The sequence below is a fragment of the Oryctolagus cuniculus genome, chromosome 6 (assembly GCF_051225735.1).
Source record: "Oryctolagus cuniculus isolate XC-2025 breed Fujian yellow rabbit chromosome 6, ASM5122573v1, whole genome shotgun sequence".
Taxonomy (NCBI): Eukaryota; Metazoa; Chordata; class Mammalia; order Lagomorpha; family Leporidae; genus Oryctolagus; species Oryctolagus cuniculus.
In genome coordinates this window covers 158715454-158741774 of record NC_142872.1, presented here as the reverse complement: position 1 = coordinate 158741774, position 26321 = coordinate 158715454, and the positions used below count along the sequence as shown (strand labels likewise).

General features: G+C 39.9%; 1 protein-coding gene across 4 annotated transcripts in view; it reads left to right on the top strand.

The window, feature by feature from the left end:
- Positions 1–26321, top strand: part of DNAAF11 (dynein axonemal assembly factor 11) — a 115709-nt gene that overhangs the window by 15652 nt on the left and 73736 nt on the right. For 3 of the 4 annotated variants that reach the window (XM_051844036.3, XM_051844035.2, XM_070075505.2), the window contains exon 4: positions 24899–25071. In XM_051844036.3, the coding sequence (XP_051699996.1) occupies positions 24899–25071 (173 nt within the window). Of the gene's footprint in view, positions 1–6094; positions 6170–24898; positions 25072–26321 lie in introns of those variants that run through there. The other variant, XM_089335723.1, reaches the window with a different exon arrangement.

The window sequence follows — 26321 nt, the reverse complement described above, 5'->3', positions numbered from 1 at the left end:
AATTCCAAATATTAATCCTTTATCTTATATGTTAGAAATATTTTCTCTTGATCTACTGCTTTCATTTTATTTCAGTTGTGATACTGGAACCATGCAGAAGTCTTACATTTTAATATACCCAGTTATCAATCTTTTTTTATGTGGTTTCTGAAGTCAATATATTCTTATTAAGTTTTAGTTTTAATGATTTTATTTTTATATTAATCTCTCTGATCCATATCAAATATTTCATGTAAAAAGAATCAAAATACTTTTCTCTTTTTAAAAATGTCTCTTAATTAAAATATTTGGAATATTTAGTTTTTAAAATTGGAATATGATTCACAAACTAAAGTTCACTATTTAAAGATAGAGTATATTGATTTTTAGTATATTCACAGGTTGTACATCATCCATCATCACTATCCAATTCAGATATTTTTAGTTCCCCATATCTGGTAACATTCACTGTATCTAGTAACATTCAGTTTCATTGCTCTTTGCCCTAGCAATCTTGAATCTGTTTTCTGTCTCCATAGCATTTTTCATTTTGAATATTTATTAGATATTGAAATCACATAATATATGTGGTATTTTCTGACTTATTTAGTGTAATTCTGTCAAGGTTCCTTCACACTGTAGCATGTATCAATATTTCTTTATATGGCTGAACAATATTCCATTGTATGCATACACCAACGTTTTGCTTACCCTTTCATTAGTTGATGGACATTTCAATTGCTTCCATTTTTTTTGGCTATTAAGAATAAGATGGCTATGAAAATTCATGTGCTTTTTTTGTGGACATATATCTTCAATTAATTTGGAATATACTCATACTTAAGAATGGAATTGCTAGGTCATATGATAACTCTGCGTTTAACTTCTTGAAAAGATATCAAAAACAAACAAGAAAGTTTGCTAAACCTGTTTTCCAAAGTACTTGCACTTATTTTGCATCACACCAGCAATTTATAAGGGCTCCAACTTCTCCATGCCTTGCTCATTCTTGTTATTATCTGTTTGTTTATTTGTTTTTATTGTAGCCATCCCAAAGGATGTGAAGTGGTATCTCATTGTGGTCATGATTTGCATTTATTTAATGACTAAAGATGTTGAATTTTTTTGTGTGCTTTCTAGGTATACCTTTTCTGTAGAAATATGTTTATTCAAAACTTGGGCCCATTTTAAAATTAGGTTAGTTTCTTTTTGCTTTTTTATGTTGAATAGTAAGAGTTCTTTATATGCTCTAGATAATAAATCCTAATTATATGATTTGCAAGTATAGTCATTCATTTTGTGGGTTTTCCTTTTGACTTATTTTATGGTATATTTTGAACCACAATCATTCTTGGAATAAACTAGGAGTGTTTCTATTTTTTTTTTTGAGAATTTTTAAGAGATGGGAATTAATTCTTCCATAAACACTTGATTGAATGCATCATGAAACCATTTGGTCCTGGACTTTTCTTTATGGAAAAGTTTTTTGACTTTATACACTTATGATTAACTCTATGTTAAGTAAAGACTTCAACAAATAGTAGGAAGAAGAGAAGGAAAAAAAAAAAAAACTGTTCCTGACAGTCAAGACAAGGGCTGTTCAAGTCATTCCTTCTCAAAATGTCAATTTTACTTCTACAGATGACCTTTTAGATGCTCTATTAGAAATTGCAGATTAGGGAGAACATATAGTATTGCCCCTTTGGGACTTACTTCATTAAGTATGGCGTCGTCCAGATTCATCCATTTTGCTGCAAATGACCAGATTTCATTTTTTTTTTACTGCTGTGTAGTATCCCATAGAGTACATATCCAATAATTTCTTTATCCAGTCTTCTGTTGATGGGCATTTAGGTTTATTCCATGTCTTAGCTATTGTGAATGAGCTGCAATAAACATGGAGGTGCAGACAGCTCTTTTATTTGCTGATTTCAATTCCCTTGGGTAAATCCCCAGGAGTGGGATGGCTGGGCTATATGGTAGATCTATATTCAAATTTCTGAGGTATCTCCAAACTGTCTTCCATAGTGGTTTTACCAGTTTACATTCCCACCAATAGTAGATTAGGGTACCTTTGTCTCCACATCCTCACCAGTATTTTTTGTTTGTTGATTTCTATATGAAAGCCATTCTAACTGGGGTGAGGTGAAACCTCATTGTGGTTTTAATTTGCATTTCCCTGATTACTAGTGATCCTGAACATTTTTTTCATGTGTCTGTTGGCCATTGGATTTCCTCTCTTGAAAAATGCCTGTTTAAGTCCTTTGCCCATTTCTTAACTAGGTTGTTTGTTTTGTTGTTGTGGAGTTTCTTGATCTCTTTCTATGCTATGATTATTAATCCTTTATCAGTTGCATGGTTTGCAGATAATTTCTCCCATTCTGTCGGTTGCCTCTTCACTTTCCTGAGTGTTCTTTTCCAGCACAGAAGCTTCTCATTTTGATGTAATCCCATTTGTTAATTTTGGCTTTGATTGCCTGTGCCTCTTGGGTATTTTCCAAGAATTCTTTGCCTGTACCAATGTCTTTCAGGGTTTCCCTAATGTTATCTAATAATTTGAAGGTATCAGGTCATAGATTTAGATCTTTAATCCATTTTGAATGGCTTTTGTGTAAGGTGTAAGGTAGGGGTCCTTCTTCATACTTCTGCATGTGGAAATCCAGTTTTCCCAGCAGCATTTGTTGAAGATACTGTCCTTGCTTCAAGGAAGGTTTTAGCTCCTTGGTCATATATAAGTTGGATGTAGATGTTTGGATTGATTTTTGGCATTTCTATTCTGTACCATTGGTCTGTCCTTCTGTTTTTGTACCAGTACCAGGCTGTTTTGCTTATAACTGCCTTGTAGTATGTCTTGAAATCTGGTATTGTGATGCCTCCAGCTTTGTTTTTGTTATATAAGATTGCTTTAGCTATTCGAAGTCTCCGGTATTCACATATCTTTATGGAAATTTTTAAATCACTAATTTAATCTCTTTACTTGTTTTAAGACTATTTGGATTTTTTGTTTTTTTAGTCAGCTTTGGTAATTTATGTATCTCAAGAAAGTCATCTGTTTCACCTAGGTAATCTCATTTGTTGGTATGCGTTTGTTCTTAATATTTCTTTATAGTCCTTCTCATTTTTATAATGTCAGTAGTGATGGCTCTTTTTTTCCAAGATGGTGGAGTAGCACTGGGGCGGTCTGATCTAGGCTGGGCTAAATTAGTAGGAAAGAAGTGGAGAAAGTGCACTCTCAGGGTACAGCTGCAGCAAACTGCAGTGGGAGGTCCTGTGAAAGCTGGGGACACGCTCTGACCTCTGTAGAAGGTGCAGATGTGCAGCAAAGAGCACAAACACAACAAAGGGCTCAGCTGCTTGGATCTAGAAAAAGCACCATGAGGTCAGCCTGCAAGGGCTGGCACCACTGTTGATACAGCTGGAAGGAGAGTCTAGTGGACTGTCTTGTCTTCGAGCCCAGCCCAGAACCCTGACAGGACCCAGAACCCTCACCCAGAGGGGAGAAAAAGTGGCGTGTCTGTCTCTCCCTGTCTCACACCCCCATCCCCTCCCACACACCCACCCAGTGACCTGAGGCCAGCTTTGGGAGGGCTGGCACTATTTTAGGACATAAGCAGGTAGCAGCTGCTCCATCTTTCATGTGTGCACCCAGCAACTAGCGGGAACAGTCTCCACACAGATGGCAGAGGCAACCAAGGCAGTTTGAGTGCAGTTGGTGGGGATGCTCTCCACCTTGTCAGCTGCATCTACTGGGCAACAGGTGGGGAGGGGGAGCCATCAAAACGGAAAGGAAGTGCCACCTGTGGGGACTCTTGCATGCGCCCAGCACAATTGTGAAACAAATGGGGCTGTGGCCTGGCCAGGGGGTATTTTGCATGCATGTGTCCAGGGATTTTAACAGAGGGAAAGACCCACATTCCCCACTGACTTTGGATCAGGCTTGATCCATTAGGGCAGAACACACATGGGCAGCAGCTCTGGGAATCCCTCAGTCTCTCTGGATGGGACAGTCTTGCAGGGTGGAGTGGGCCCTCTTGCACTCCTTGACCATTGGAGACTTGGGCACTGAGACTGTGAAAACACTGTGACTGTGTGAGAGGGGGCAGGTTGTAGCTGTATTTCTGGGCAGTCACTGGGTGCACACTCTCGGAGCTCCTTGGTTACCTAGAGCAGCTCATTGCAGAGGGAGCCCTGCTCACAGTTAGAACTGCACAGATCAGTTGTGCAGTTCGTACAGTTGTGCAGATTAGTATTGAATACACTGGGGGTTAACACCTGGTTATTGCTCAGCTTGGAGGAGAGGAGGTGAGGGGGTATCACACCAGCAGAGGTGACCATTCCCCTCCCTTCTGTTAATCAGAGGACAGCTACCAGGCCCAACTTGGACACCTCTTGGTACTCACTGAAGGTGCAGATACTGCACTAAACCACAGAGGTGTAGCTCAAACATAAAAGCCATTAGAGGAAAAAACACAATTAACTCCACAAATGTCTAAAAATAAATGCAGAAATTCAAGAAACAAGAATAAGAAGATGCCATGACCACCCCCAAAAGAACACAACATTTCAATATCAGAATGTGAACATGAAGAGATTGAGGAAATGCCAGAAATGGAATTCAAAAAGTTAATCATGTTTACTCAAACCAACCAGAAGCAAATCTACAGGCTAAATAAAACCACCCATGATATGAATGAAAATTTTTCCCATGAAATTGAGATTTTAAAGAGAAAAGGAAATATTAGAAATGAAAAATTCAATATATCAAATGAAAATGTTGTGAAAAGCCTTAACAAAAGACTTGGCGTGGCAGAAGAAAGTATATTTGAGCTAGAAGACAAATTTATGGAAATTATTCAGTCAGACCAAAAAAAAAAAAAAGAAATTAGAAAATTAGAAAACTTAAAACAGTGTTGGAGATATATGGGATACTATCAAAAGATACAACACATGGTCTTAGGAATTCCTAAAGGCATGGAAAGAGAATGTACTATAAGGCCTTTTTAGTGATATATTTATGGAAACCTACCCTAATTCGGAAAAAGAAAGGGACATCCTAGTACAGGAAGCACATAGAACTCCTAACAGACATAACCAGAAAAGATCTTCACCATGGCACATTCTAGTCAAACTTTCCATAGTAAAACATAAAAGATTCTAAAATGTGCATGAAAGAAATGCCAGATTACTTACAGAGGATCTCCAGTTGGACTCACAGCTGACTTTTCATCAAAGACCCTGCAGGCTAGGAGAGAATGATGAGACATAGTCCTGGTATTAAGAGAAAAAGAAAATTGTCAACCCAGAACACTGTATCCTGGAGAGCTCTCATTTATGAATGAGGATGAAATGAAGAGCTTCCATAGCAAACATAAATTGAAAGAATTTGTCACCACTTGTCCAGCCTTATGAAAGATGCTTAAGGTTGTGCTACACACAGAAACACAGAAAGATAGTCACCATCATGACAATGTGAAGGCAGAAAATCCCCCAGTAAAAGTACCAAAGAAAACCAAAGTAAACAATAGGAATATTTATGGAAAAATGGCAGGGCCAAATTGTTACTTATAAATAGTAATCCTGAACATAAATGGCCTCAACTCTTCAGTTAAAAGATACAGACTGGTTGAATGGATTGAAAAACAAGACTATCAATTTGCTACCCACAAAATACACATCTCATTAAAAAGATACATGTGGACTGAAAGTGAAAGGATAGAAAAAGGTAGTCCATGCTAACAGAAAGCAAAAAAGGGCAGGTGTAGCTATCCTAATAACAGACAAAATAGGCTTTAACACAAAAACTATTTTAAAAGAGACAGAGAAGGGACTATGCAGTGATTCAGGGATGAATTCAACAGGAAGATGTGACTGTAATAAACATATACATACCCTATTACAGGGCACTTGGCTTTTTAAAAGAAATGTTAATAGATCTAAAGGGAGACATAGACTGCAATACAGTAGTAATGGGGGACATTAACACCCCACTTTTGCACTGTGGTGTAGTAAGTAAAGCCACTGTCTGCAGTGCCTGGATCCCATATGGGAGCTGTTCTGAGTCCTGGTTGCCCCACTTCTGATCCAGCTCTCTGCTATGACCTAGGAAAGCTAAGACCTAGGAGAAACCTTAGGAAGAAGCTCCTGGCTCCTGGCTTTGAATTGGCCTTGCTCCAGCCATTGTGGCCATTTGGTGAGTGAACCAGCAGATGGAAGATCTCTCTCTGCCTCTGCCTCTGCTACTCTGTAACTCTGCCTTTCAAATAAATAAATAATTCTTTTTTTTTTTTAAATAATGACTCTCATACAGAAATCAACAAACCACAAATCCTGGTGAGGATGTGGGGAAAAGGGTACCCTAAATCCACTGTTGGTGAGAATGTAAACTGGTGCACCCACTGTGGTATACAATATGAAGATACCTTAGAAAGCTGAATGTAGACCTACTGTATGACCAGCCATCTACTTCTGGGAATTTACCCAAAGGAAATAAAATCAGCATATGAAAGAGTTATCGGCACTCCCATGTTGATTGCAGCTCAATTTACAATACTTAAGATATGGAATCACCCCAGATGTCCATCAGATGAAGACTGGATAAAGAAATGATGGTATATATACACAATGCAATACTACACAGTGGTAAAAAAAATGAAACCCTGTCATTTACAACAAAATGGATGCAACTGGAAACCATTATACTTAGTGAAATAAACCAGTTCCAAAAAGACAAATACCATATATTCTCTCTTATCTGTGGAAACTAATAGAGTACCTAAAAGATAATCTATAGGAGTGAAACTGATACTTTATGATGTGATATTTTTGAACAGCCCTTGTCTTTGCCTGTTAAGGAACAATGTTTTTTGCTGGTTTGTTTGTTATACTTTTTTCTTCATACTATTTGTTGAATTCTCTATTTAGTGTAGGGCTAATCTTGTGAGTATAAAGTTAATTGAAAATAGATCTTTGTAAAACATAAGAATGGGAATGGGAGAGAAAGGAGGAAGAAGGGTGGGGTATGGGCAGGAGAGAGGTAGGATGGGAAGAATCACCATGTTCCCCAATTTGTATATATGAAATGCATGAAGTTGGTATTCCTTATATAAAATTTTAAAAATTTATAAGACAGTAAAATAAATTAGTGATGTCTTCTCTTTCATTCCTGTTTAGTAAATTTGAGTCTTGTCTTGGTTAATGTAGCTAAGTTTGCTAATTTTGCTGATCATTTCAAAGAACCAAGTTTTCATTTTGTTTTTTTTTTCTATTCTAGTTTTTATTAAATCTTTCTTTCTCTTTGCTTTGTGTTGTTTGCTCTGTTTTTTACCATAACGTGAAAAGTTGGGTTACTTATTTGAGATTTTGTGTGTGTGTAGATATGCACAGGTATGAACTGCCTATGAATACTACTTTCCTTACATCTATTAAGACTTGGAATGTTGTGTTTTTGACTTAATTTGTCTCAAAGAATTTTCTAATTTATCTTGTGATTTCATCTTTGGTCCATTTCTTATATGGGAGTGTCGTTTAATTTCCACATATTTGTGAATTAAATTTTTTTTCTTACTGATTTCCAGTTTCATTCCTTTGGGTTTACAGAACGTTCTTTCTGTGATATCAACAATAGCAAGTTTATTGAGACTTTCTTTATGGCCTAATATTTGGTCTGTTGTAGAGGGTGTTCCATGCACAATTGAGAAGAATGTGTTTTCTCCTATTCTTGGGTAGAATGCTTTAAAGTTGTCTATTAAATATAGATTTATTTTAGTGTTGTTCTCTTCTGTTTCATTGCTGATGTTCCGCCTAGTTGTTCTGTCTATTGTTGAGAACAGGGTATTGAAATCTCTATTGATGTTGTATTGTCCAATTCTCCCTTTGCTGCTGTGTTTGAGGACTCTGCTGTTAGATGCTTATCTTTTAAAATTGTTTTAACTGCTTGATGAACTGATCTCCTTATCATTACAAAGCATCCTTTGTTATCTTTAGTAAAGTATATTTTGTCTGATACTAGTATAGCCACATCAGTCCTTTATGTTCTTGTTGCTTACTATTTGCTTAGTGAAACCTTTTCCATTTTTTTAACTTTCTGTTTGTGTCTTTGAATCAAAATTATGTCCCTTTTAAGCAACATGTAGATGAGTCATGTTTTTATTTTTTTGTCTATTTGGTCATTCTCTGATTTTTAATTGGAGAGTTTATTACATTTACATTTAATGTGATGAGTGACAAGGAAGAAATTATGTCTGCTATTTTTGCCCATATATTTTGTCCCTGTGTTTCTGTAGTACTATTTTTATTTTTGTATCACATTTTCTTTTGTAGCACTTTAATACCTTTTGTTTCTGTCAGTATATAATATTGTTGTTTTTTAAAAGGTCGCCATGAAAATTACAATCAATAAGTTAACTTATAAAAATTAGTTCAAATTAATTCAGATTTTATCTCAGTAATATGTAAAACTTTGCCCCTATATTGTTTTGTTCTCTTCTCCCACTTATACTCTTATTTTCACAAATTGTGTATTTATACATTATGTGCCCATCAACATAGATTTATAATTATTTCTTCCTGAAGTCATCATTTAAATAAGTTAGCAGAAAAACTAGGTACAAACAAAAATATATTTCTGTTGCATTTATATTAGCTTTGCTGATGGTTTTTATTTTTTCATAGAAATTTGAGTTACTCTCCAGTGTCTTTTTTTTTTTACAAATTATTTATTTATTTGTAAGTCAGAGTTACACAGAGAAAGAAGGAGAGGCAGGGAGAGAGAGAGAGAGAGTAAGAGAGAGAGAGAGAGGTCTTCCATGTGATGGTTCACTCCCCAGATGGCCACAACAGCTGGAGCTGTGTTGATCTGAAGCCAGGAGCCAGGAGCTTCTTCCGGGTCTCCCTCATGGGTGCAGGGGCCCAAGGACTTGGGCCATCTTCCACTGCTTTCTCAGGCCATAGCAAAGAGCTTGATCAGAAGTGGAGCAGCCGAGACTCGAATCAGTGCTCATGTGGGATGCCAGCACTGCAGGCAGTGGCTTTACCCACTACGCCACAGCACCAGCCCCTATCCAGCGTCTTTCATTTCAGTCTGAAGGATGCCCTTTTATATTTCTTGTAGGTACATATGCTAGTGACATGTTTTCAATTGTTGTTTACCTAGAAATGTCTTAGTTCCTCTTTTAAGTTTTCAAGAATAATTTTCCTAGATATAGAAATCTTGATTGTCAATTTTTCTTTCCCACACTTCCGTCCTTTCTCCTTTCATTACTTCCCTTCCCTCTTTTCTCCCTTCTTTCAATCTGTCTGTCTATCTATCTATCTATCTCTCTATCATCTATTCCAATAGCTTCCTCATTTAGTTTTCTTTGATCTCCCCTATAGATTGTTTTAATTGAATTCTAACTGATGTTTTGTACTTTTTAAACTGTATTCTGTTTTTCTTTATTTTTTTTTCTTTCCCAAAGAAAACTTTTACTTAAGGAGTACAAATTTCATAAGTACAACTTTAGGAATATAGTGATTATTCCCACAATACCTTCCCTCCCATTCCTACTCCCACCTCTCCTCCTCCTCCCTATCCCATTCCCAGTCCCATTCTCCATTAAGATTCATTTTCAATTAACTTTATACACAGAAGACCAACTCTATACTAAGTAGAGATTTCAACAACTTGCACATACACACACACACAAACTATTTGAGAACAAGTTTTAGAGCTAATTTTCATAATACAACACATTAAGGACAGAGGTCCTTCATGAAAAGTAAATGCACAGTGACTCCTGTTGTTAGTTTAACAATTAGCACTCTTATGTATGACATCAGTGATCACCCAAGGCTCTTGACACAAGCTGCCAAAGCTATGGAAGCCTTTTAAATCCACAGTCTTGTTAGTATTTAGACAAGGCCATAGCAAAGTGGAAGTTCTCGCCTCCAGAGAAAAGTACCTCCTTCTTTGATGACCATTTCTTTTTCTTTTTCTTTTTCTTTCTTTTTTTTTTTTTTTTTTTTTGACAGGCCAGTGTGCTGCGGCCAGTGCACTGCGCTGATCTGAAGGCAGGAGCCAGGTGTTTCTCCTTGTCTCCCATGGGGTGCAGGGCCCAAGGACCTGGGCCATCTTCCACTGCACTCCCAGGCCACAGCAGAGAGCTGGCCTGGAAGAAGGGCAACTGGGACAGAATCCGGCGCCCTGACCGGGACTAGAACCCGGGGTGCCGGTGCCGCAGGCAGAGGATTAGCCTATTGAGCCACGGCGCTGGCCAGATGACCATTTCTTTTCACTGGGGTCTCACTCACAGAGGTCCTTCATGTAGAACATTTTGTGCCACAGTATCTTGGCTTTCCATGCCCGAAATGTTTTCATGGGCTTTTCAGCCAGACCAGAATGCCTGAGGTCAGAGTGCTATTTAAAGCAATTGTCATTCTATTATTCTGCTGTGTGGACTGCTTCCCATGTTGGAATATTTTCTCCTTTTAATTCTGCCTATTATTATTGCCAGACACTTGAACTTATTTATATGATCCCTTTAACACTTAATCTTACCTATATGATCACTTTAACACTTAATATGATCACTTTAACATTTAAGATGGCATTTTTACCACCCAGCTTAATGGAATTTGGGGTCCCATGCCAAGTTTTTAAACTGTACCCTTAGAAATAAGTCTTGGCCGGCGCCACGGCTCAGTAGGCTAATCCTCCGCCTCGCGGCACCGGCACACTGGGTTCTAGTCCCAGTCGGGGTGCCGGATTCTGTCCCGGTTGCCCCTCTTCCAGGCCAGCTCTCTGCTGTGGCCAGGGAGTGCAGTGGAGGATGGCCCAAATGCTTGGGCCCTACACCCCATGGGAGACCAGGATAAGTACCTGGCTCCTGCCATTGGATCAGCGCGGTGCGCCGTCGGCGGCAGCCATTGGAGGGTGAAAGAATGGCAAAGGAAGACCTTTCTCTCTGTCTCTCTCTCTCACTGTCCACTCTTCCTGTCAAAAAAAAAAGAAAGAAAGAAAGAAAGAAAGAAAGAAAGAAAGAAAGAAAGAAAGAAAGAAAGAAAGAAAGAAAAAGACTTGGACTATATCTAGCCATTCTCTCGTAGCCTGTAGGATTTCTGATGAGAAGTCTGCTGTGATTCCAATTGGAGATACTCTGAAAGTAATCTGGCATTTCTCCCATGCACATTAGATTCTTATCTTTATGTTTTACTGTGGTGAGGTTAATTACAATATCGTGGTGAAGATCTTTTCTGGTCATGTCTGTTAGGAGTTCTATGTGCTTCCTGTACTTGGCTGGCCCTTTCTTTCTCCAAATTGGGGAAATTTTCTGCTATTATTTCACTAAAAAGTATTAGAAGAATCCTTTCTCTCTTTTCATGCCTTCAGGAACTCCTAGAACCCATATGTTGGGTCATTTGATAGTGTCCTGTAGATTACTAACAATGTTTTTTAGTTTCCTAATTTCTTCATCTTGTGTTTGGTCTGAGTGTAAAATTTCCTGTGCTTTGTCTTCTAAGTTGGATATTCCTTGTTCTGCTTCTCTGATTCTGTTGTTAAAGCTTTCCACTGCATTTTTATTTGTTCTATTGAATCTTCATTTCCAAGTTTTCATTTTGATTTCTCCTAAAGATCTCAATTTCATGGAAGAAATTTTCCTTCATGTCATTTATGGATTTCATTAGTTCACACATTTGCTTCTGATTACTTCTAAGTAATCCTATGATCAATATTTTGAATTCCATTTCTGGTATTTCTTTAGTCTCATCATTTTCACAATCTAGTATTGAAGTGGTTTTTTTTTTTTTTTTTTTTGAGGGCATCATGTTGTGTTCCTTATTCTTGTTTCTTGAGTTGGTGCACTTGTGATTTGGCATTTGTGGATATGCTCTTTGTTGTGGATATATTCTTTTTTTTTTTTCCTGTGGCAGTTTTTATATTTGTACTGTGTAGGTTAGTGGAGTATCTCCTTTCAGTGAATACCTGGAAGTGTGTGCTGGGTGTGGCCAGGGAGCTTTGTTCAGTTCTCCTGGGGGAAGGGCATCTCTGAGGTGACATACTCAAGTTTGCCATGGTAAATTTCCTTTTTTTAAAAATCAGAATGGGGGTTTGTTCTTGTCTGTTGGCATAGACCCAACTGAGCTCCTTTCCTCAAAGGAGATCAGTGCCTGGGTGTAGCCCCAGTGGGTATGTTATTCATCCACTTTGCAATAAGGACCACACAAAGGATCTGTGCAGTACTCAGTGTAAGCTCAGATTCCCAGCAATGTCCCTCACCAGGTAGCCAGGGAGGCATGAGCGCATGAGCCTCTCACAGTGACTGCTCCATGTCCCAGTCACACCCGGAGTCCTCCCACGTGGCCTCCGTGTTTTCAAAGTCCCAGCACTCAAGCCTCCCACAGTAAGGAGCACCCAGCCCCAGTCTGTTTTCCTCTCCGGACTCGGGAGAGTCTGCGTGGCTGGTTGCTGGGCGCAGACACCAGCTGGTACAGCTGTTAATTATGTCCAAAATGGCGCCTGCTCTCTGTCAGCTGGTTACAGGACGCCATAGCAGAGTGACTGGGAGAGAGAAACATGCCCCCTTTGTTTTTGTCCTTTAGTTTGGCAGGTACACTATCCCCCACGGGGCTCTAAGCCAGGTTCCCTCGAGGCACTTCCTGCAGCTTTTTTGCAAGTGGCTTGGGCTGCTGCAGTCTGGCCTCATCCTCACTCTCCAGTGCTGGTACAGAGGCTTTCAACTGCTTGGGTCCTGAGTTGTGGGCATCCACACACTCCAAGAAAGTCCACTGTGTCCTTCTGTTTTGGATGGAGTTTCTTCTGTTGTTTTCTCCCTAACTCTTCCCTGAGACTGCACTCTTTCCACTTTTCTTAAACTATCTTCTCCTAGAATAGAGCAGTAAGCTCCCTGCCTGCTCTGCCATCTTAATCCAATCTACCTATATTCCTTATTTAGGATTCTTTGCCTATTGATATTACAGCCTGACATATTTCACCAGATTTAAATTTCAAAATAATTATTAAGATCCTTTCTTCTCATTCTATAATTCAGTTCATTTACAATGAACTCTTCATTGTGGCCATCATTTTCATTCTTCAGAACTCACTCCTGTCCTCTGATTGATGCTTTCTGTGCTATTTCTTAGTGTCTGAGATATCTTCTAAAATCTCTTGGGAGATAATTATTTGAACTTTTTGTTTTCAGTTCCTCAGTTCCCTGAATTAGCTCACTTCATCTGAGGTTTCCTGTTTTACATCAAAGCCTTCTATTATGTGTTATCTTTTCTCTAAATTTCTGGCAAAACTTAGTGCCTGAGTGCATTCACAAAGAATTGGGTGTGTTAGTGGCTGATATGGGCTTGTTCTGCAGTTGGGAGGTTTGGTTTTCCCATCCAGCCTCTCCCATGCCTGGCAGGGCTGCTGTGTGCTCCGTGAGTGGGAGGAACATGCCAGCGATAGGCTTTACTCTGGGGAACGGGGCCAGGGAGCACAGGCAGGCAAGCTTCTGTGCCCACCCTACTCCCGATCTGCCAACAGCTAAAATTACGAGGACTTTGCTTGGGTCATGGTGGATTTCAGCCCATTTGTCTACTAGTACAGAAATGGGTATTTCGATGACTATCAAGTTTATAGTCATCTATCAACAAGACATAAATATGCATCATACATTTTTAATTTTCATCTCCCAGCCCTAGAAAATTAACATATCAAAGCCTTGAAGCCCAGCCTCTATGCTGGATTCTAGAAGATTCTTTCCATTCTTGTCATTTTTCTGCATTAGAAATGGAATATTGCTCTCTCCCAGCTAACACTCTACAGCCCTATTACTGTGTTCTCTTGTCAACTAATTAAATTGCAAAATATATCCATGTTCTGTGGTAGTGACATTTCAGTCTAAAGCATCAGAGAGATAATAAGACCTTCCCTCTCAGTTGTGTTGCCTAGGGTTTGTTATTTTCAGTAAGGAAGTAACTGCTTTTGCAACGTTTTGTTCATCTACCACTAGAGGGAAGCATGGTCACTATTGTCTTTCTGAGCTTTGTAGCCTGAAGCTCACAGTCCACCCCCAGCTTTCTGTCTGGACTGGGTCTTTCCTTCAGTGCTGTGCCTTCTGCTGTAATATGGTGGATTGAGTGCAGGGTCCTTTAAGGATGTGCTTGTTGGGGGAAGTGTAGTGAGGGAGGGTGTATCTTATCTACCTGCAAGTATGTAATTTTTGTTTAATTATAAGGGTTTAAAATCATAGAGGAAGATGCATATACACACTCAGTCCACCTATCTGAGTAAATATTAGTATGATTTAAACATACATTGCTTTGACTTTTTTTCTTTTTCTTCCTAGATGATGGAAAAAAATAGTTCGATAACAGCTAATATATTCTTTTCTCTGTTGAGGATTCCAGAGGGTAGACTACTAATACATAGTCTTTTTTTTAAAGTTTTTATTTATTTATTTATTTATTTATTTATTTATTTTAATTAGACAAGTAGAATTACAGACAGTGAGAGAGAGAGACAGAGAGAAAGGTCTTCCTTCTGTTGGTTCACTCCTCAAATGGCCACTATGGCCAGCACTGCGCTGATCTGAAGCCAGGAGCCAGGTGCTTCTTCTTGGTCTCCCATGTGGGTGCAGGGCCCAAGCACTTGGGCCATCCTCCACTGCCTTTCCAGGCCACAGCAGAGAGCTGAAAAGGAAGAGGAGCAACCAGGACTAGAACTGGTGCCCATATGGGATGCTGACGCCGCAGGCGGAGGGTTAGTCAAGTGAGCCACAGCACTGGGCCCTTAAGCTTTTATTTAATGAATGCAAAATTCATAGGTATAACTTTAGGAATATAGTTGTTCTTCCCCCCATATGCCCTCCCACTGCCACTCCTGTCCCACTTCCTACTCCTTATCCCATCTCATTCTTCATTAAGATTCATGTTTAATTAACTTTATATACAGAATGCCAACTCTGTACTAAGTCAAGATTTCAACAATTTGCACCCCCCTCCACACACAAAGTATAAAGTACTGTTTGAGGACAAGTCTTGCAATTAATGCTCATAGTACAGCTCATTAAGGACAGAGGTCCTACATGGGGAGCAAGTGCACAGTGACTTTTGTTGTTAACAATTAACACCCTTATTTATGATGTCAGTGATCTCCCGAGGCTCTTGCCATGAGCTGCCAAGGCTGTGGAGGCATTTAGTCCACAGACTCTGTCAGTATTTAGACAGGGCCATAATCAAAGTGGAAGTTTAGTTTTCTCCTCCCTTCAAAGAAAAGTACATCCTTCTTTAATGGCCCCTTCTTTCCACTGGAGTCTCACTCACAGAGATCCTTCATGTAGGACTCTTTTTTTGCCACTCTGTCTTGGCCTTCCATGCCTTAAATGCTCTCATTGTCTTATCAGCCAGTCCAGAGTGCCATAAGGACTGATTCTGAGGTGAGAGTGCTGTTTAGGGCTTTTGACTTTCTAGAAGTCTACTGTGTAGACTGCTTCCTATGTTGGAACATGCTCACCTATTTTAATTCTATCTAGTGTTATTACCAGACACTTGGTCTTATTTATGTGATCCCTTTAACTCTTAATCCTATCTATGTGATCACTTTAACATGTCTGATGGCATTATTACCACCCAGATTAATGGGATTTGGAGTCCCATGGCAGGATATTAGCTTTACCCTTAGGGATAAGTCCTGGGAATGTGTGCATAACTGTACAGCTCCTCCCTCTCTTATTCCCACTCTTATTTATTTCTGGGATCTATTTTCAATTGAATTTATATACCTATGACTAATTGTATGTTAAGTAAAGAGTTCAACCAATGGTATTAGGTAGAAAAAAATAAAAATAATAAAATATAATAAAATAACAAACTGCTCCTCAATAGTCAAGACAAGGGCTGTTCAAGTCATTGCTTCTCAAAATGTCAATTTCACTTCTACAGATTTCCTTTTAGAGGTTCTCAGTTGCTACAGATCAAGGAGAACATATGGTGTTTGTCTCTTTGGGACTGGCTTATTTCACTAAGAATGATGTTTTCCAGATTCATCCGTTTTGTAGCAAATGACTGGATTTCATTTTTTTTACTGCTGTGTAGTATTCCATTGAGTATATATCCCATAGTTTCTTTATCCAGTCTTCAGTTGATAGACAAGTTGATTCCATGTCTTAGCTATTGTGAATTGAGCTACAATAAACATGGAGGTGCAGATAGCTCTTTTATTTGCTGATTTCATTTCCCTTGGGTAAATTCCCAGGAGTGGGATGGCTGGGTCATGTGGTAGGGCTATATTCAGATTTCTGAGGTATCTCCAACCTGTCTTCCATAGTGGTTTTACCAGTTTGCATTCCCACCAATAGTAGATTAGGGTACCTTTTTCTTCAGATCCTTGCCAGCATTTGTTGTGTGTTGATTTCTGTATGAAAGCCATTCTAACTGGGGCGAGGTGAAACCTCATTGTGGTTTTGATTTGCATTTCCCTGATAGCTAGTGACCTGAGCAGTTTTTCATATGTTTGTTGGCTATTTGGATTTCCTCTTTTGAAAAGTACCTGTTTAAATCCTTTGCCCATTTCTTAACTGGGTTGTTTGTTTTGTTGTTGTGGAGTTTCTTGATCTCTTTATATATTCTGGCTATTAATCCTTTATCAGTTGCATGGTTTGTAAATAATTTCTCCCAATCTGTCAGTTGTGTCTTCATTTTCCTGTTTCTTTTGCGGTACAGAAGCTTCTCAATTTGATGTAATCCCATTTGTTGATTTTGTCTTTGATTGGGACTTTAGGGTCTTTTGGAGGAACTCTTTGCCTGTGACAATGTCTTGAGTGGTTTCCCCAATGCTCTTTACTAATTTGATGGTATCATGTTGTAAATTTAGGTCTTTAATCCATTTTGAATGGGTTTTGTGCAAGGTCTAAGTTGGGGGTCCTGCTTCATATTTCTGCACATGGAAATCCAGTTTTCCCAGCACCATTTGTTGAAGAGACTGTCCTTGCTCCAGGGAGTGGTTTTAGCTCCTTGGTCGAATATAAGTTATAGATGGGTGGATTGATTTCTGGCATTTTTATTCTGTTCAGTTGTTGTATCCATCTGGTTTTGTAATAGTACCAGGCTGTTTTGATTATAATTGCCTTTTAGTATATCTTGAAATTTGGTATTGTGATGCCTCCAGCTTTGTTTTTGTTATGTAAGATTGCTTTAGCTATTCAAAGTCTCCTGGGTTTCCAAATAAATTTCAGCATCATTTTTTCTAGATCTGAGAAGAATGTCTTTGGTATTTTGATTGGTATTTGCACTGAATCTGTAAATTACTTTTGGAAAAATGGACATTTTGATGATATTGATACTTCCAATCCATGAACATGGAAATATTTTCCATTTTTTGTGTCTTTTTCTATTTATTTCTTTAATGTTTTGCAATTCTTGAGATAGAGATCTTTGACATCCGTGGTTAAATTTATTCCAAGGTATTCAATTTTTTTGGTAGCTGTTGTGAATGTGATTGATATTAGAAGTTTTTTTTCTCATCCAGGCCATTGTCTTTGCATACAAAGGCTGTTGTTTCTTGTGTGTTGATTTTATATCCTGATACTTTACCAAACTCTTCTATGAGTTCCAGTAATTTCTTAGTGGAGTCTTTTGGGTCCCCTATAAGTAGAATCATATTATCTGCAAATAGGTATAGTTTGACTTCATCTTTACCACTTTGAATCCCTTTGATTTATTTGATTTCTTTTTGGTTTTTGGGCCAATGATGTGTGAATTTTGTTTATTTTTTCAAAAAAACCACCTCTTTTTGTAGATCTTTCGTATTTTTTGTTTCCATTTTGTTGATTTCTTCTCTAATTTTATTTATTTACTTTCTCCTACAAGTTTTGTGTTTGGTTTGCTATTGTTTTTCTAGATCTTTAAGATGCACTGATAGCTCATTTATTTGGTGCCTTTCCAATTTCTTGATGTATGCCTCAATTGCTAAAGTTTCCTCTTAACACTACTTTTGCTGTATCCCATGGGATTTGATATGTTGTATTGTCATCTTCATTTGTTTCCAGAAGTTTTTTGATTTCTCTTTTGATTTCTTCAGTGACCCACTGTTCATTCAGGAGCATGTTGTTCAGTCTCCATGTGTTTGTGTATGTTGTAGAAATTCCTGTGTTGTTGATTTCCAGCTTCATTCCATTGTGGTCCAAGAAGATGCATGGTATGATTTTGATTTTTTTGAATTAGCTGAGACTTGTTTTATGGCCTAGCATGTGATCAATCCTAGAGAAAGTTCCATGTATTTATGAAAAGAATGTATATTGTGCAACTGTAGGGGGAAAAGTTTTACCGATATTTGTTAGGTCCATTTGCTCTATAGTGTTGATTAACTTTGTTTCCTTGTTGATTATCTTTCTGGTTGATCTGTCCTTTGTTGAAAGTGGGATATTGAAATCTCCCATTACTATTGTATTTGAGTCTATGTCTCCCTTTAAATCTTTTAACATTTCTTTTAAATAGTCAGGTTCTCTATAATTAGGTGCATATACATGTCTAATTGTCAGATTTTCCTGTTGAATTAATCCTAATCATTCTATAATTCCTTTTTTTTTTTTACAGTTTTTATGTTTAAGTCTATTTTGTTTGATATTAGGGTGGCTACACCAGCTCTTTTTTGGTTTCTGTTAGCATAGAATTCTTTTCCATACTTTCACTTTCAGTCTGCATGCATCTTTGTTGGTGAGATGTGTTTATTATAGGCAACAAATAGATGGGTTTTGTTTTTGAATCCATTCAACCAGGGCCGGTGCTGTGGCATAGCAGGTAAAGCTGCCACCTGCAGTGCCAGTATCCCATATGGGTGCTGGTTCGAGTTCGACTGCTCCACTTCCAATCCAGCTCTGCTATGGCCTGGGAAAGCAGTGGAGGGTTGCCCAAGTCCTTGGGCCCCTGCACCCATGTGGGAGACCCAGAGAAGCTCCTGGCTCTGCTTTTGGATTGGCACAGCTCTGGCTGTTGCAGCCAATTGGGGAGTGAACCAGCGGATGCAAGACCCTCCCCCCCCCCCCGCCGTGTGTGTGTGTGTGTGTGTGTGTGTCTCCTTCTCTCTGCGTGTAACTCTGACTGTCAAATAAATAAATAAATCCTTAAAAAAAAGAATCCTTTCAACCAGTCTGTAGCTTTTAACTGTAGAACTGATGCTCTTTACATTCAAGGTGACTATTGATAAGTGATGAGTTGGCCCTGCCATTATTCCATAAACATTCCTATGTTTACTTTGGATTTTTTTTTGTATTTTTACTGGGTGATTTTCTGCCTTCACCTTCTTTCATAGTGACGACCATGTTTCTGTGTTTTCGTATGTAGCACATCCTTAAGCATCTTTGGTAAGGACGGTAGAGACAAATTCTTTCAATTTCTGTTTGTTATAGAAGGTCTTTATTTCACCTTCATTCATAAATGAGAGCTTTGCAGAGTATAGTATTCTGGGTTGACAGATTTTTCTCTTAAGAGTTGGAGTATGTCTCACCATCCTTTCCTAGCCTGTGGGGTTTCTGATGAGACTCTGCTGTGAGTCTAATGGAGATCCTCTGAATATAATCTGGCTTTTTTCTCGTGTACATTTTAGAATATCTTCTTATGTTTTACTGTGGAGAGTTTGATTACAGTGTGTCGTGGTGAAGGTCTTTTCTGGTCATGTCTGTTAGGAGTTCTATGTGCTTCCTGTACTGGGATATCCACTTCTTTCTCCAAATTAGGGAAATTTTCTGTTATTATTTCACTAAAAAGGCCTTCTGATCCATTCTGTCTTTCCATGCCTTCAGGTACTCTTAAGACCAGTGTGTTGGGTCATTTGATAGTTTCCTATAGTCCTATAACTCTCCAACAGTGTTTTTTAGTTTTTCTGATTTCTTATCCTTCTCCCCTTCCTCCTCCTATTCCTCCTTCCCCTTCCTCTTCCTCATCTTCTTCTTCTGACTGTAAGATTTCCAGAGATTTGTCTTCTAACTTGGATATCCTTTGTTCTGCTTCACTGAGTCTGTTGTTAAGGCTTTCCACTGCATTTTCTATTTATTGTCTTGAATTCTTCATTTCCAAGATTTCTTTTTGATTTATCTTTAAGATCTCAGTTTCATGGATGGGATAATTTTTTTTTTCATGTCATGGTATGGATTTCATTAGTTCATGGATTTACATATGATTGTTTCTAAGTAATCCTACAGTCAATTGTTTGAATTCCATTTCTGGCATTTCTTCAATGTCTTCAACTTCATATTCTAGTATTGAAGCGTTATGTTCTTTTGGGGACATAATGTTGTCTTCATTACTCTTGTTTTCTTTTTCTTTTCTTTCTTTTTCTTTTCTTATCTTTTCTTATCTTTTCTTATCTTTTCTTTTCTTTTCTTTTCTTTTCTTTTTGACAGGCAGAGTGGACAGTGACAGAGAGACAGAGAGAAAGGTCTTCCTTTTTCCGTTGGTTCACCCCCCAATGGCCGCTGCGGCCGGTGCACTGCGCCGATCTGAAGCCAGGAGCCAGGTGCTTCTCCTGGTCTCCCATGCGGGTGCAGGGCCCAAGCACTTGGGCCATCCTCCACTGCACTCCCCGGCCACAGCAGAGAGCTGGACAGGAAGAGGAGCAACCAGGATAGAATCTGGCACCCCGACCGGGACGAGAACCCAGGGTGCCGGTGCCACAGGTGGAGGATTAGCCTATTGAGCCACGGCACCAGCCTTCATTACTCTTGTTTTCTTGAATTCTGCGTTTATTATTTGACACTTGCGGAGATAGTTGGTTTATTTTCTGATTTGTTTTGTTTTATTTTCTCTGTGATGGCTTTTATCTTTGGACTATGCCTCTGTGGTTTGGTGGAATGTCTGCTTTTTCAGTGAATACCCAGAGGTGTGTGGTAGGTGTGGCCAGTGAGCTCTGTTTAGTGCTCCAGGTTGAGGGGATTATCCAAAAAATAAACAAAATTGACACATCATCAGCCCAAATAACCAATAAAGGAAGGAAGGAGAAGACCTAAATCAATAAAATTAGAGACAAAAAAAGAAATATAACAATAGACACCACAGAAATAAAAAGAATCAGAAATTACCACAAAGAGCTGTATGCCAACAAGTTGGGAAACCTATTAGAAATGGATAGAATCCTAGAAAGATACAATCTACCAAAATTAACTCATGAAGATATAGAAAACTTATACAGACCTATAAGCAAGCCAAATATTGAATCATTCATGAAAACCCTAACAACAAAGAAAAGCCCAGGACCAGATACCTTTACTGCTGAATTCTACCAGACGTTTAAAGAAGATAGAATTCCTAATTCTTCTCAAGGTATTCAAGTGACCCCCAGGTGGGGCATGGTAAATCACCTCTCTCTCTCTCTTTCTCTCTTTCTCTCTCTCTCTCTTTCTCTCTCTTTCTCTCTCTCTCTCTTTCTCTCTCTCTTTTTCTCTCTTTCTCTCTCTCTTTTTCTCTCTTTCTCTCTCTCTTTCTCTCTCTCTCTCTTTCTCTCTCTCTCTCTCTTTTTCTCTCTTTCTCTCTCTCTCTTTCTTTCTCTCTCTCTCTTTCTCTCTCTCTCTCTTTCTCTCTCTCTTTTTCTCTCTTTCTCTCTCTCTCTCTTTCTCTCTCTCTCTTTCTCTCTCTCTCTTTCTCTCTTTTCTTTTCTTTTCTTTTTTTTTTTATCAAAGAGGAGGTTTGTTCTGCTCTCTTGGCATAGTCTCATGCTCACCTTCTCTCCTCAAAGGAGACCAGTGTCTGGGCGTTAGCCCCAGTGAATACAGTGTTCACCTGTGCCGCCACAAGAACCACACACAGTATCTGTGAAGTCCTCTGTGTAAGCCTAGATCCTGCAGCAATGACCCTCACCAGGGAATCAGGGAGCCCCAAACGTGTGGAGCCATTCAGAGTAATTGCCCAAAGGACAAGCCCCACCTGCACCCTCCCACACAGCCACAGTGTTTTCACAGTCCCAGCACACCCTGCCACCTGTCAATTCTCCCAGCCAGACTCAGGCATTCCTGGATGTGTAGACACGAGCTGTTGCAGCTGTTACATATGTCCAAAATGTTGTCTGCCTTCTCTCGGCTTTACAGGACATGGGTGCAAGGTGGTCTGGGAGAGAGAAATGAGCCCCCTCCCTTTTTTTCTCTTCTGGTTTGGCAGGTACACTGTCGTTCACAGGGCTTCAAGCTGGACTTGTGCCAGGCTCTTCCTGCAGCTTTATCACCAGTGGCATGGGCTGCTGCAGTCTGATATCACCTCTGCACATCTGGTGCTGAGGCTCTCGGCTGCTGGGGTCCTGAGTTACGTGTACCTATACCCTCCATGTAGGTCCACAGTGTCCCTCTAATTTGCATGGACTTTCTTCTCCTAACTCTTCCCTGAGACTTTCTCCTTTTTAAAAACTATCTTCCCTTAGACTAGAGCAGTAAGCTCCCTCCCTATTCTGCTGTCTTGGATCTCCCTTAAGCAGTATCACTGTTACCAAGACAGTTGATAGTTTTGGCAGAGAATCAATCATCAATCATGGCATATGCAGCAGATTGATCTGACAATGTAATGGATTGAAGGTCTACTGGAATTACCAATATAAATGCCATGGCCATGTTGAGAGGAACAAATCTTGTAGAACGTTGGGACTAGAAGCCAGGAACAAGGGGTTGATCGATTGATCAGCAATGGGGATTGGGAAAGAAGAATCAGTGTGTATGGAATAGATGGCTTATAGTGTCCCTTGGAGACTGACCTTTTCTGGTTTCTGCTTCACTTCTTGACACCTTTGCACATTTCATTTTATTTTCCTATAACACCTTTCTTTTTCTCCTTTCCCAGCTTTTGAAAAGCCTACGTTGGATGCTATGAATTTTTCAGAATAACTATCCTAAAGACCTGGCTCAGCAACTTATACACAGAAGGCCCTCAGTAATTCGTGGATGGGTGGATGGATATAGATTGAGGATATACAGAAGGAAACACTAAAGCAAAGTTAAATTATTTGAAGAGACTGGCGTGGGACACGACTGGGTGAGAGGAAAGCAGAGCATGGAATTCGCACAAGGTGGAGTCAGGTGCAGAATCAGGAGAGGCTAAGATGGAGAGAACACTCTCTTGAATAAGGCTGGTTCCATCACATAGCCTTCAGGAGTGAGAAAAGCCATACCAAAGGTGAAACAGTTAGAGAACTGTGACCCAAATAATAATACAGTTCATATTGATATGTTAATATAGGGTATGAGGAACCAGAGCTTACTTTAAGTTATATAACCACAAAATGGCAGTATATAATCTGGAAGCATGATGGAAGGGCAGGGTGTGTCAAGGCTTGAAGAAACAAATGTAGAACAAAGTAGAAGTAGATTGTCAGCTGGAGATGGCTGAGAAATCTGCATAAGTCAGTCAGAGAGAGGGCTGGCGCCGTGGCTCACTAGGCTAATCCTCCACCTGCGGCACCGGTACCCCGGGTTCTAGTCCCGGTTGGGGCACCGGATTCTATCCTGGTTGCCCCTCTTCCAGTCCAGCTCTCTGCTGTGGCCAGGGAGTGCAGTGGAGGATGGCCCAAGTGCTTGCGCCCTGCACCTGCATGGGAGACCAGGAGGAAGCACCTGGCTCCTGGCTTCGGATCGGCGCAGTGTGCCGGCCGTAGTGGCCATTTGTGGGGTGAACCAATAGAAAAGGAAGACCTTTCTCTCTGTCTCTCTCTCACTGTCCACTCTGCCTGTCAAAAAAAAAAAAAATCAAATAAGTCAGAGAGAGATAACCTTATACTGAAGCAAACCCAAAAAGACTGTATAAACCAGGTCAACCCTTCCTTAGTTCACAGTGAGAAACTACAAAATCTCTGCTCCTGGGACAGCTAAAATTCCCTCTTTCCTGTTGGACACATTTTCCTAGAAGCCTTATGATAATCAAAAGAGTGCTTATTGGACCGTTCTAATCACAGCTGAAGCTTCCTGGCACACTCTAGGTGGCAGGCACTATGCTGAGCACTGTGTGTGCATCAGTTTCTATTATCTTCTCAGCAACTCCTGCCAAAAAAAAATGCTATTACTGATATCAGGAGAGTTCTGCTGGAGAGGAAGCTGATGATTGTCACTTACTCAAGGTTGTGTTAGCATGAGTGACGTAGAGGGAGGCCTTGAATTCGTGCCGGCCTAATTTCAAAGTCTGGACTCCTAGCTACCAAGTTCCCATGGAATGTGAATGAGGGGAGTTAATGCAAATTCAAGTGTGAATTTGATTCATTATCTCTATAGTGTCTGGCTGTCTCTAATGAAGATGGATGGGTCAGATTTACTGTAAATGTCTGCTTCAGTGACTTACCCTGTTTTATTATTCTTATAAGCATTTGTGCCTCCTTCTCTTTTCCTGTGTTAATAACCTCGGTTCAGGTACTGGTGGTCCCAGAGCCAACCTGACTTTCTTAGGTGACTTTGAAAACATTGATTTTATGACATACCTTCCATTTGGGGAAGCTTCCCACCATCACCCTCCATGGTGACATATATTTCTATTACCTGGGAAAATACTCAGGAGAGATTCCAGATAGCCTGTCTTGTAGAAATTTTGTTCTGACGTCACACCGACACTAGTAGCAGCTTCTGCCTGGCTTTCTTCATGCCAGAAAGTGACCAGATCCAAACATTAACCAGCCTTGGCCTTGTGCATCCGAGCAGGGAAAGTGGTCCCTGAGTGCAAAGATCAGAGGACTGATTTGCTGTAAGTCTGCTTTTAAGGCCTTGAGGGGAAGGAGAGATGAAAACTTAAAAATGAGGCAATCCTAAGTCTTTGAGTTGATATTTCTGCAAACCACTAATTGGTAAGCAATGCAATTAATTAGCAGATGTAAAATATTATCATTGTTAAACTTCTGTTATGTGCTGTCACGCACAGTGTCTTACCCCTGTGCTTTTTCCTTTTTTTTAAAAAAAAAAAAACAAAACTCTGGTTTTATTTGTATTCTTCTCAACAGGATGTGAAGTGCTAACAAAACTTGACTTGACCATGAATTTCATTGGTGAGCTGAGCAGCATTAAAACCCTGAAACACAACATCCACCTGCAGGAGCTCTTTCTCATGGGGAACCCGTGCGCTTACTTTGACGGCTACCGGGAGTTTGTGGTGGCGACTCTGCACCAGTTAAAGGTGTGCTTGTTTGGATGATACCAGAAACACAGGAAAGTGAAAGTGAACAAGCACAGTAATTCGTGATTGATTTGCAGCGTCGTCAGGGAACGTGTTGCTTCAGAGGGTGGAATACAGCAGAGAATCCAAATTCTGTGACTTGCTAAACCTTTAACATTATTTTAATAGCTTTAATAAATCCTTGTAGAATAAATGGAACACTTTTCTCCTTCCTCACCCAGAACACGTGGAACTTAATTGAACTATTTCTTGGGGAGCTCACCCCATTGTTAGGAAGCGCATCCATCATTGCTAATAACAGTGCATCGCGAGTAGAAGCAAACCAGACATGCAGGGTTTTCATGGTAGCTACAGCTCCTTTGTCTGTAGTCTTAATCTGCAGTGCTTTTATAGTCATCTTTGTATCCTCACCCCTTCTCAACCCTGGGACAGTGGGCCTCAGATTTCAGTGTGTATCAGAATACTTGGAGGGCTTTTAGAAACATAGATTGCTGTGTAACCCCAGAGTGTGCTCAGATCTGACAAGGGGCCTGAAATCTTCATTTCTAATGAACTCTTCAGGCAGTTTCCATGGTGCGGGTCCAGGGACCACACTGGAGAAACATCACTTATGTTCATCTCTTACAGCAAATATCCCAAATCTTAGGATTTTAAAACATAGGGCAAAATGTGATTTCTGGAGAAATCATGCATCTGAGTGTTTTTCAAATGTATGTTGGAAACAGCATTGGTAATCTGCATATAATTCCCAGTATTCCCAGCCCCATTTGTGCCCAGCTTCTGCGCAGGGAGTGCAGGCATGCATTAGCTTTGTAAAGACATCTTCTCAGTTCTCAGAGTGCACTTGTTTCTCAGCCTCCTGTGTTCTCTGTAGTTGAGAGATGGCTGGCTGCTGGATTTGATGGAACACGTTTCTTATAATTCAAACTGTCTCAGATAAAGAGAATGAAGGATGCAGGTAACCGAGTCTGGAATAAATGGGAAGTTATTTCAAATACTGTGCTGGCTGACCACTCTTGTGCAATGACCTCCTAGGAAATGAGCTGATAATAACTGGAGCATCACGGAAGTGGATCCTGTGGTGGAACGTGAGGAGCTGTTTTCGTGGAAGGGCTGGGGGGCGTGAGGCTGTGTGGTCAGGGCTGCAGTGTTCACTCGGGTGCTAGAAACAGGGGCCGGGTGTTGTGCCGGATGCTTTCTGCACAGCTTCTCCGATCTAGCCGGACCCGTGCGTGGAGGCAGTTCAGTGC